The 12740-nt window shown below is 37.7% G+C and overlaps 3 protein-coding genes across 3 annotated transcripts in view; 2 read left to right on the forward strand and 1 right to left on the reverse strand.

The window, feature by feature from the left end:
• Nucleotides 1-2750, forward strand: part of LOC106918051 (uncharacterized) — a 4534-nt gene extending 1784 nt beyond the window's left edge. Inside the window, exons 6-9 of the mRNA XM_088005977.1 lie at nt 103-165; nt 614-715; nt 1433-1467; nt 2709-2750. Coding sequence (XP_087862103.1) covers nt 103-165; nt 614-715; nt 1433-1467; nt 2709-2750 — 242 coding nt within the window. The remainder of the gene's footprint in view (nt 1-102; nt 166-613; nt 716-1432; nt 1468-2708) is intronic.
• A 786-nt stretch (nt 2751-3536) lies between these two features.
• On the reverse strand, nt 3537-6607 carry LOC106913396 (uncharacterized). The gene has a single exon (XM_088005630.1). It carries the CDS (start codon nt 5913-5915, stop codon nt 4335-4337), a length of 1581 nt encoding a protein of 526 aa, XP_087861756.1. The 5' UTR covers nt 5916-6607; the 3' UTR covers nt 3537-4334.
• A 4309-nt stretch (nt 6608-10916) lies between these two features.
• LOC148159669 (uncharacterized) lies at nt 10917-12706 on the forward strand. The gene is made up of 4 exons (XM_088005978.1): nt 10917-11232; nt 11313-11699; nt 11859-11921; nt 12155-12706. Exons 1-4 carry the CDS (start codon nt 10917-10919, stop codon nt 12352-12354), a joined length of 966 nt encoding a protein of 321 aa, XP_087862104.1. The 3' UTR covers nt 12355-12706.
• Nucleotides 12707-12740: the final 34 nt, after the last annotated feature.

Genomic DNA, 12740 nt, shown 5'->3' on the forward strand with positions numbered 1-12740 from the left:
GATAGATTAAATTTTTTTAATTGCTGTATTGCATTAAAACTAGAAATATAATAAAAGTAAATAATATCCTCATTCATGTGATTTTTTTTAATCACCTTTTAGAATCAAACAATAATCCGACTGATGGCTTTAATGTAGATAAAGTCTCATCCGCACCTTTGTCAGGTAAGTATGTGTTCACATAAACTTCAGAACATAAAGTGAAACTTAAGTTTAGTTCATTTTCCATTTCAGTAAACTGACTTTGGATTCAGTTTTATGGCAGCAAAATTCTTCCCTTTTTATTTATATGTTATCTTTTGCATAAACATCATAACTAAGGCTGCTGTAAAAGAATATTCTAGTAATCGAGTACTCTATCGATTATTGTTATGATTAATCGGTTCTCTTTGAACCGCCCACCAGATCCGGGAGGAGAAAGTCTGTCGTACTCAAAGCATCACGCCAGTCAATTCAAGAATGCTTATTGGTCCCCAAAAATGATAAAAAACCCATTACAATTGGATGTTATGCTGCTAGCACTTAGCGCTTAGCAACAACTCATAGGAAATACGTACATGCTGCACGTATTTTGTCTAGTTTGACTTATTTTGACCTTGTATATCTTCAACAGATTTGCGGATTCTGAAAATATTGTTTGTGGCTTTGACTGGTCTTGGATCAGTCCTCGGCATCATTTTTCTGTTTTTAACATTTGTGATCCGCCAGAGAGCAGGTGAGAAGATATTTCTTTTATATCGTATCTATAGGTTTGCTTGGATATAAGCAATACACCATTTTCAGTTTTTATGTTAAGCTAATTTTCATGTAGAGACACAATATCAACCAAAAATACAGAAATTATGTATTAAATAAAATGCAAAACTATATTTGGGTGCTGCTGATGCAAAAAGTATGTCGTCCCCTGCTTCTTATCCAGAATTTTACATCCTACAGATGATAATTAACAAATCAGGAAATTAATTACAGATACTTCTGACCTTAACTTTTTATGTAAAGAATTTATCTTCCTATGTGTCTCATTGAATCTTGGATGATTATCCAGATTTCTGAAGGCGAGTCATGGACTCGTCTTTAACTCAAGACATACTGCTGCAACTACAAAAGATTCATTTATGAAGAATCATATAAAGTAGCCTGAGTCTTAGAGAAAATGTTTGATTGGAGCTGAGATTGAGTTACCAAGCAAATTCAGAGATTTTCTGTGAAACCTGTAAATCTGGTGACCAACTACAGAAAATGTCTCATCCTTCTGCTTGTTGAAAAAAGTTTCTGCACCAAGTTCCACGTCCTTGCTAAAATTTAAGAACAAGTAAATTATAATCTCTTTTCATAGGAAAAAGGGAAAAATAAACATTTTATATCTCTGAATCAACATGTTACAGTTGCAGATAATAAGATTTTATATTTGTTTTTGCTTTACACTTTGTAGGTGACCGAAAGGACACAAGAGAACCCAGAAAAGTGGTAATTAAAGAATGTTATATTATCCAAATGGAAAATATATGTATATACCTGAGAGTGTCAGAAAATGGTCACACCAAACATATCCTCTGGTGTCCAAATAATTCGGTTTTTGACTCAGCTGTCTAAAACTTTTCTGGATTTTGTTCTGGACTTCCAGGCTTTAAATGTTTCCTCAGACAACTCAATAAAACTCTCTAAAAACTAAATATATTCGGTGTAAACATGGAAAAACTTCTTAAAATGCTGAGTAATCATGAATTCATCAAACCTCCTATTAAACATGATTTTAGCCAATTTAAATCAGAATAAATGTGGGAGTCACCTAATGGATACCCAACAGAAACTGTATTTTTTCCTACCTTTTGATGAAAAAAAACGACATTTCCATTTTTTTTGTTTGATTTAATTTAGATTTATTTTTTAAGTATTGCTTAAATTTCTATTTAACATCCACGAGAGCTAAAATTGTTGAAAAACTTACAGTTTATAGCAGTATATAGTATTTTATAGTATTTTTCTCATCTGTAATTTAAAATATTTCACCTAACTGCATTCAGCAGCTGCTGAATGCTGAGTTAACCTGTATGCTAGAATGCCATAATTTCCATTTATCTATGTACAGTTTCCTCTTCATATATTTATTATTAACGATTCTATTTACTTTCAATTAATAAAAAGGTACCTTCATGTGATCTTGAACCTTACCTGATTACCAACATAGCTGATTCCTCTTGTGATGGTAAGATGCTTTTTACTTTTGTTTTTACTAAAGTGGGATGTTAAAGCATGTTTTTATGCATCACCCTCAATACTTATTGGCACTTCTGGTAAATATGTCTAAAATCTTAATAGTACAAAAAAAATCCCACATGGGTGTACAGATGGCTTTATTGAGTTATAATATTTGTAATCACATTACAAATATGATTTGTGCAAAAAGGTTTTTAAGCCTTTTTAAACATCCTACATAACCAGGGGAGCCAATGTGGAGGGTGATTATCGTTTTTACTTTATTGGATTTTGCTAAAGAATAATTAAATCAAATGCAATGTTTTTCTTTAGCAAATAGTCAATATCTAAAAAAAAAAACTACTTCCTTAAAAATATTTCTTTTTGTTACAGATCTGGAAATGCAAATCATGCAAGAGACCAAAACTGATGGCGTAAGTCTGACTCAGCAGATTATCTGCCATGCAGTTCATCCTCAAACTGTGGTTGATGCTTTTATTTTCTCCTTGCAGCCTGACGACCTTTACCACACTTACTCCACCATCCCTGATTAGCCTGCTGGTCCAAACTAGATGTTCTACGATGATTAGTTGATTTTTTTTCTATCTGTTATTGTAAATAAGAGAACAAACTAATTGAAAAACTTTTCCCTCTAAGATCATATTTTTAAAGTGTATAATTTAGAGCTGATATTTCATCCTCCAAGCTTGCATATTTTTATTTTCTGAGGTTAGATTACAGTTTATGCATTTATGCTAAATTAATTGAAGTTAAATTTTCCTCTGTCTTGTACTTCTTGTCCAACTGTAATTTCTTGTTTACTTTTTATATCTGCTTGTTTTCCTTTCTCTGCTGAAACTGTTATAATTCAGTTTATTTTTGTCTTTTTAATAATTGCACATAAACCTGATGACATGCACAAAGAGGAAGCAGCACAATGTGTAAAGAAGGAAAATATTTCTTTAGGTTTTGGGAGTATTTGCCTTACTTTCTCAAAGTTGAAATCTGTCATTGCTTAAAAGGTAAGATTGGGAGTGCAACCGCTCAATTTAGGTTGCACTAAATTGTTCGTCACAGACAATTTTGAAGCAGCATTCAGCTTCTATGCACCACAAATCTGGAACAAACTTCCAGAAAACTGTAGAACAGCTGAAACACTGAGTGCCTTTAAATCTCAACTTAAAACCCACCTTATGGTTAAATTAGGGTTAGAGTGTGGGTTCTGATGTCTTAGATGTTTTTATCTTTACTTTTCATCTATTTATTAATGTCACATACTGTTTTTATTTCTGATAGGTATTTTTCTTGAACCTATATAAAAAGACCACAGACAACGTATATGAATTTTATAGACAAAGCTTTTGCAAAAGGAGAACTTTCCGTCACGGCCTCTCCAGGCCGTTCCAGAGAATTCTGATCTGCTTTCACGTGAGCTCCTTCTTTTATTGTCAAAGAAAAACAGTCACAGGGGGCAGTCAGGAAAACAACAGAGGTCGTAAAACACCCAACCAAAACAAACCAGCAACTCAGTTCCAGGTGTGATATCTGATCTACGGTCTGAGCCCAGTTCAGCTCTAGGTCAAACTGTCAACAAAGAGGGAGGATAAACAAGAGACAAAATACGACTGCTCACAAGCAGTTAGGAGGTATTCTGGTTGATAAGAATTAAGATCTGGGAAACTCAGAGTTAAGTGTCTCACATAAAGATAAACAGACAGTCGTAACCTCCAGGTCAGTTTATACACACATAAGCAAGAGAACACTTTAAACTAAAAATCACAATAATACTGATTAACATTAGACTGAATATGAACTAAAGTAATAATGATAATACCAAAAAATATCTAACATTCCCCCCTTTTTATCATTTTACTATGTGTGTAAACTTTATGCAAAAGCCAAGCATAGAAAATAAAAGAAAAGAAAAGAACCAATAAATGCAAGTTTTTTTTTTTTGTTTTTTTTTTTTTTTCCTAAGCTAAACACAGAAAATACACAATGAATAAATGTAATATAATGAAATAAATGAAAATAAAAGAAACAGCAAAAATCAAATGCAGTTTTCTCATCACTACACCACTTGTTTCCACATTTTCGGTGCAGGAATCATTCAGCAAATGAATTCATCTGTTTATTGATTACAGAAATTCATCACTGTTCAGAAAACCATCAGAACTTGAAACATCTTCAGTTGTCTCATAAGATGCCTTTGCCAGCTGATAGTTGATAACAGTTGTGTTAACTGTTTTAAACATCATATGTCGTAGACAAGGAATAATGCAACTTGTGAAAAGACAGAACAGAACTAAAACAATCAGAACAGGTGTCACGAGCTTTAACAGCAAGGACCACCATGGTCCAGAAGTAAGCCATGAAAGCAAATCAAAAGAGGGTGAGCCGCGTGTTCCACTCTCCACATACTGTTTTAAATCTTCCAGCTCGTATAGAGCGTCAGAAATAGTTCCTCCAGTTCCTGCTTCATCTGGCACAAAAGTACAGCACGTCGGGCCAATAATTTTGCAGACCCCTCCCTGAGAGGCTGTGAGGAAGTCCAGGACAACACGGTTTTGCATAACCATGTTTCTCAGTTCAGTCAGTTCTTTCATGGTGCCATTGGCCAGCTGGTATGTGATGTTGATTAGTCGCAGTAATCCGTACCTGTTTATCTCAACGTGGTCCCGAATCTCTCCTAGACCAACCCATGGAAACAGGCTTTGCATGAATTTTTCTCCGCCGTTCCAAATCCTGAATTCCCATGGAACTCCGGTATGTGTTGTTAGGCCTCCCCATCTTTTGACCTCTGACATAACTGTTCGTTTGGAGCGGGTGTGTAGATCATTCTGTGCTTTCCTGATGAACGCAATCGGGTTGATTAGAGGTACCACAGCACACAGTCCTCCCCAATTTTTCGGCAAGAACATGTATGCTTCATTCCCGCATATGAAGTACCAGTCCGCCAACATCCGTGAGCCATAATCTCCTGGCACTATGGCGCTGCACAGTGTTGTCACTTGTCTCCTCTTTGTCTTATGCGTGATGTTGAAACTCCTCTCCTGAAGCAAGTTGTCACAGTCTGGGTTGTCCTTCCAGACTTTGCAGTGTGGAGTTGCCCTTTGACCCCTGCAAGCTGTGCAGTCGATGAAATCCTGTGTCGGTTCGCAGTAGGTGTAAACTCTGTTACACAAGTTCCAGGGCACCGTCCCAAAAGAAACGTGTCTGTTGTTGTAAACATAGCTCCTCAGAGATCCTGGTTTAGCTCCTGCTAAAGAAATGGTCTCTGGTATTTTCCTTGTGGCTTGTGGAAACGGTGGAAACGGAAGTACGTCATCCTCAAATGAACAGTTCATAGATCCAAAAAGTCCTTTTGTGGCATCTCCTGTCCGAAGTAGAACAGAAAAATCCTTTTTGCACCATTTGCATTTTCTTCTTTTCATGGGGACGCTGAGTCGTGGTTGTGTGCTCAGGCCATAGAGACACATCTGTTTGTCGTCAGTAATGTTACCTGGTCGGAGACCTGAGTTGTGTATGGAAACCGGCAGCTGCGCACACACGTAGCAGTTCACAGCATGTCCCTCATAAGCGGTTCTGTTCATCAGTTTCCACCAAAGATTGGTACTGTAGTCGTGTGGGTGGAACTCAGGCTCGCTTCCTCCTCCAAACATCAAGCATACAGCAGTCACAGCGCAGTAGAAGATCCATCTGGCATATGGCGTCCCCATTGCTGCTGGGCGTGCAGAGATGTCAGAACCCCCAAACTAAAGGAGTGAGAATCTGTCGAGTTTCTTCACTGGCGTTGAGACAAACCGCCCTATTGGTCAGGAATCCCTGTGTAACCAGCCTTCCTCGCCACTCCGGATTAGGGATCCAACACTCTCTGCAGCTTGCAGTGACTGAGATGTATCCAGCTGGGTCTTTCAGCAATCTTTACAGCTGTTGGTGTGGTCATCAGCACCTGGAACGGTCCTTCCCACCGTGGACTCGCCCAGTTCTTTCGTTTGATGACCTTTATGTAGACCCAGTCACCTTGCTCGATTGGAGCGGTCTCCTGTGCAGGAAGAGAATCATAAGGCAGTAACTTTGCTCTGGACACTTCCTTCAGTTTAAGAGTCCTGATCATATAATCTGCTAATGTCTGATCTTCATCAGCTTTTTGTATTCTGGAGCAAACAGAGGCAATCTGTAAGCTCTCCAATGAATTATTTCAGAAGGTGTTTAGACCATCAGCTGTCGGGGTGATTCTCATATAAAGCTTCACTAAATCTAAACATTCTGTGGAATACCGTGTGTTGGGGTATAGTTTTGCAGATAGCCTTAGCTACCATCAAAGCATCTGCATGCTTTGATGGAACTATTTCAACCCATTTAGAAAAAGCATCAATCATCATCTAACAGTATTTGTTAACTCAAAAGTACATAACAAAAAAATTTTTATGTGAGAATTTAGTAGTTATATAGTATGTAGTTACCTCACCATTTTCCTTTTCCCCCCTTTTTACACATGGCATTGCCCATGTGTCACAATCACTTAAGCTTTTATAAAGTCTTTGGGAGGATTAGTAGTTAATGCAGGTGAACTCATAGGTTTATAGAAGATATTTTAGCAGACACGTATTTCAATTGCAGGATTATATTTTGGTTTTTCTTTGTTAAACTCTAAATTAAAATTTTCAGTTAAATTCAATGAAATATTTCATAATATTTCAACACTGCAATATCAATTTTTTCAACACGTAAAGATGTTTAATTTAGTTCCAAACTAGTAAATAAAACATTTGAAAATCATTATTAGCTAAGAATCTCTAATACATTTTTTTTAATTGGTGTAATTTAGTTGCATAGCTCTATCAATTTTTTGTTTAACTTTTAATGATTATAATTTTTCTTCTTCATGGTTTCCCAACCTATGGCCCGTGGGCCCTAAGAGGATCACTGGTCCTTCTGTTAAGGACTGAGTTAACGGGTACAAAATGAACGATTTTATCTAACATTGTACCTAAAAACCTCTAAAATGTTCTTTTCTGGGTAGATTATTCCTATATGCAAACAGGATTAGTGAGCACATTCTTATATCACAGTGGTGTGTGTATAACTTATCTCGCATTTCTCCACTGTCTCACTTCTCGCCTCCCCCTCCTGCTGTTGGCGTCGCTGCAGCTGGTCCTCCCCCCGCCTCTCCTCCAGCTCCCTGTCAGTCCAACGGCTCTGGTGTTGGATAAGTTGTCCAGACCGTCCCTTAGTGAATGTCCAGGTTGTCCACCAATGAATTTAGTTCCAGTCCAAACGTCCAGCAGGACTCCATACAGTAGTTTGCTGTATGGCAGTTCCCAGATGTCCAAGAATCAGGATCAGCGGACATCTTAGTGCCTTTAGGTGGCAGAAATCATTGTGTTCTTTTTCGCTTCTTTATCAATTGTCATTGGCTGGTGATGAAGGAGGGACATCATCTGATCTGGCAGGACAGGTTCGAGTTGAGGTCGGAGGTCAGACTCACCGCAGCAAGGCTCAGACAGAGGAAAAGGAAAGAAGCAAATAAGAGTCCATTAGGGTTTGTTCGGCTTTCTGTGTCTTTTTTCTTTTTACAAACATTTCCATATAACTTTTCTCTTGTGATCGTATAGTGCTTAGCCACTTATTACCCAACTTTTTAAGAACTCATAAATCCTTTTTTTTATTCAAACACATATAAACATGAAACATGTTAAAAGCTGTAGTCTCTTTTAACCTGTACAATATTAACCTTTAAAATGTAGAATGTAAGTTTATGTTAACTTCACCTGAGTCACATCTCACCAGAGAACAATGGATTTCTCTAAATTTGTCGATCTTAGTGCTGCAGACTGTGAGGTCAGCGGGCAGCCCTCCTCTCAAAAAGGCCTAAGAGAGTCATGAGGCTGGATAATGTCCAGGTCGGTACCTTACTCTGACCTCTGACCCCTCCAGTTATACAGCCAAAGGATCATTTCACCAAGTTGGTGTTATAATCTGATTACGACACAATATATTACACATTGTTCTCTGGGGAGAATTTTATTATTTAATTTTATTTTTCAGCTTCTCCTCCTTCAGGAAAGTCATAATTCCACTTTTAGCATACAAGGAAGTTGTTCCCATGTTTTTATTTCAGTGAGACGTCTCTCAACTAATTTTTCTTTGAAAGTGTAGGTACACTAAAAAACAAACCAAACAAACAAACACCAGTGTTTCCTAAAAGTAATTATTTCTGACTTGTGAGGCTTAAACCTAATTTTTAGTAACATTAAAAATTATTTTGCATGCACTGGTTTCATACCGAAATTCAATTTCTTTATTTATTTATTTATATATATATTTTTTTTTAATTAACGTGTAACAAACTGCACATGTGTCCACCATTTCATCAATTTTGTCTGGTGGTTTGTCTTTTTGGGGTGTGGTAGAGTCTGATCATGCTGTGTATTTCTCCTGTTTGTGGTCCCCTCACTTTTGCCCAATCTTTTCCTAATGAGGACATGGCTGCTTCTCCTGCTTCTACCCCATTTAATCTATATGAATGGATTAATCCAGTCATGTCCTCTATCCACTTATCGGGGTCTTCTGTTACAGGCGTTATTCCTTCTACCCCTTTCTGGCCTCTATCAAGGTCCAGGGTGCAAAAACATATAAGTTTTGTGCACCTTCCTCTAATGAGGGGTACAGTCGTGCTGCTGGGACTGCAGCGGCTGAGACTGGGGCAGACGGAGCTGCTGCAGCAACGGGGGAAGGGTTGGTTGCAGGAGCTTGTGCTCACCGCACCACTACATCATTCCGTGTGCTTAGAATGACTTTATTATCTTTTGGTCTAACAAATAGGTTTTTTGCTTCTTAAAATTTTTGTCTTTAACCTTTTTAGCACACCTCAGCTCATCCTCCTTTTTAGCCTTCTTTATTCCCTTTTTTCTTGTTACACTACTCTCCAAAATTCCCACAATTGTTTGCCATTGATCAATTTTTAGCTTCGAAAATTTTTATTTATTTAAATTTAGTCCAGGTTCGTTGACTCCTAGGGAGTCCTATGAACTGGAGATCTTTTCAGTAGGCCAGCAATTAAAAATACCTTGTTGTGGTATTCTCCACTTCAACTCTTTCGAGTGGGAGAATCTCGCCTTTGCATCCACAAGAGGTTTGCTGCTTAATCCCACTGTGTTATATGAGGTAAAATACTGAGCAGTATTTAAACCTCCAATCACTCTTTCACGCACACACACATCAAAGCAGCAAGCAAACAGCAATATCAGCACAGTAATAACAGAACAGTAATAATAAGCTTCCTATCTACGTGAGGACTTACCCTTAAGAGGTGTCCTCTAAGTAAGGAGGCTCCAAGAGCCTTACCTTGTGCCTTTAGTTGAAACTCTGTCAACTGGGACCCTTATAACTTCTTTAGTCAAGCTGGTATCTGACAAGGACTCAAACCTCAGAGTTTTAGCAGAGCGACATCATACAAGGATACTCAAACCTCAGAGTTTTAGCAGAGCGACATCATACAAGGATACTCAAACCTCAGAGTTTTAGCAGAGCGACATCATACAAGGATACTCAAACCTCAGAGTTTTAGCAGAGCGACATCATACAAGGATACTCAAACCTCAGAGTTTTAGCAGAGCGACATCATACAAGGATACTCAAACCTCAGAGTTTTAGCAGAGCGACATCATACAAGGATACTCAAACCTCAGAGTTTTAGTTAAAACGCTGTTTAACAAGGATACTCAAACCTCTAAAATAGTCATTATAAAATTCACCTACGTTTCTGTATTTTTCGGGTTGTCCAGTCGGATCTCGTCACTCCGCCGTTGGCAGACAAAGTCGGACATGTGTCGCTGGCCCAGCAAAGAATTTTGCTTCCTGGGTCTTTCTTTCCAGGTCCAGTTGACTCTGGCCGTGCACGGATTCAGCGCGTCTTCCTCTGCCTGTCAGCGGGGGGGGTTGAGAGATCCCGGATTTCGGCACCAAATGATAGGTATTTTTCTTGAACCTATATAAAAAGACCACAGACAACGTATATGAATTTTATAGACAAAGCTTTTGCAAAAGGAGAACTTTCCGTCACGGCCTCTCCAGGCCGTTCCAGAGAATTCTGATCTGCTTTCACGTGAGCTCCTTCTTTTATTGTCAAAGAAAAACAGTCACAGGGGGCAGTCAGGAAAACAACAGAGGTCGTAAAACACCCAACCAAAACAAACCAGCAACTCAGTTCCAGGTGTGATATCTGATCTACGGTCTGAGCCCAGTTCAGCTCTAGGTCAAACTGTCAACAAAGAGGGAGGATAAACAAGAGACAAAATACGACTGCTCACAAGCAGTTAGGAGGTATTCTGGTTGATAAGAATTAAGATCTGGGAAACTCAGAGTTAAGTGTCTCACATAAAGATAAACAGACAGTCGTAACCTCCAGGTCAGTTTATACACACATAAGCAAGAGAACACTTTAAACTAAAAATCACAATAATACTGATTAACATTAGACTGAATATGAACTAAAGTAATAATGATAATACCAAAAAATATCTAACAATTTCTTCTTTAATTATGTAAAGCACCTTGAAATGCCTTGCTGTTGAAATGTGATATACAAATAAAATTTGATTGATTGATTGATTGATTGATTGATTGATTGATTGATTGATTGATTGATTGATTGATTGATTGATTGATTGATTGATTGATTGATACTATTATGGTAACTTAATGATGGTAATTTAATGGTTACCATCATTCCTGCACCTGAATTTACCGTGAATCCAGCAGTGATCACAGAAACGGACACAGTCACACTGACCTGCGCGGCTCCTTCACCTGTTTCTGTCTCTATGTGTTATTTATTCATTCTGTTTGAATCAAGAGGACTTGAGAGAAACATTTCCTGTCATCAGACGCTAAGAGGAGCTGAACTGCTACAAATGGTAAACATGGAAAGTCGAAGGCTTCCTGCTAATCTTAAAGTGAACTGTCGGTACAGAGCTGAACCCGGACAGGTGGTTTCTGAATATGGGAATCTATCATCCATCCTCATTCAAGGTAAGTGACCATCTGTGGATTATTGAATCCCAACATGATGATACTACAAAAATACATTCTGCTGCAATTATTTGTTTCAGATGAAGCAGAGAAGAAAACAAATTTAACAACCTTCATTCCCAGCCAGACTTCAACTGGACCCACAAGCAGAACTTCAACTGGACCCACAAGCAGAACTTCAACTGGACCCACAAACAGAACTTCAACTGGACCCACAAGCAGAACTTCAACTAGACCCACAAGCAGAACTTCAACTAGACCCACAAACAGAACTTCAACTGGACCCACAAGCAGAACTTCAACTAGACCCACAAGCAGAACTTCAACTAGACCCACAAGCAGAACTTCAACTAGACCCACAAGCAGAACTTCAACTGGACCCACAAGCAGAACTTCAACTGGACCCACAAGCAGAACTTCAACTGGACCCACAAGCAGAACTTCAACTGGACCCACAAGCAGAACAGGTGTCGTTCTAGTTCCACTTTGACTTCTCCTCTCCTTTCACACTTTTATGAACAATGATTGATTTTATTTTTTTAATTGCTGTATTGCATTAAAGCTAGAAATATAATAAAAGTAAATATTATCCTCATTCATGTGAATATTTTTTTATCTCCTTTTAGAATCAAACAATAATCCGACTGATGGCTTTACTGTAGATAAAGTCTCATCCGCACGATTGCCAGGTAAACATGTGTTCACATAAACTTCAGAACATAAACTGAAACTTTAACATTTTTTTAAATTCAGTTTGAATTAAATTTTAATGGCAGTCATTTTATTAAATTTTTTACTTATGTTATGTTTTTGCCTAATTATTAAAATGTTTATGTAAAAACATAAACATTATAGCATAAACATGCCATACAGCTGCTTTTTGTCTAGTTTGACTTATTTTGAGTATGTATCTTTTCAACAGATTTGTGGATTCTGAAAATATTACTTGTGGCTTTTACTGGTTTTGGATCAGTCCTCGGCATCATTTTTCTGCTTTTCACAGTCGTGATTTGCCAAATAACTGGTGAGAACATATTTATTTTACCTTATTTCATATTTATAGGTTTGCTAGTGGTGCATTTCTTTGCTCGATGCAAAGTGATACACCATTTTCAGCTTTGAAAATGATGTATTTTCAAAGCAATGCACTGCTCACTTTTATGTAGAGACACAATATCAACCAAAAGTCCAGAAATAAAAAAAATAAATAAAAAGCAAAACAAGATTTGGATGCCACTAATGGAAAAAGTACATCGTCACTTACCTCTTTGCCAGAATTTTGCATCCCGCAGACGGACTGTGTCCCCATAATTAACAAATCAGTGAAATAATTACAGATACTTTTGACCTTAACTTTTTATGTAAACAAAGCACACCTTTCCACTGAATTAGCTTCCTCCTCTGGATCCTCTCTATCAATGTGGGTTTAGAGATTTTCTGTGAAACCTGTAAATCTGGTGACCAACTACAGAAAAGGCCTCATCCCTCTGCTTGTTGAAAAAGTTTCT

The sequence above is a fragment of the Poecilia mexicana genome, unplaced genomic scaffold, assembly GCF_051168715.1.
Source record: "Poecilia mexicana isolate PSO_F unplaced genomic scaffold, ASM5116871v1 scaffold_5, whole genome shotgun sequence".
Lineage (NCBI taxonomy): Eukaryota > Metazoa > Chordata > Actinopteri > Cyprinodontiformes > Poeciliidae > Poecilia > Poecilia mexicana.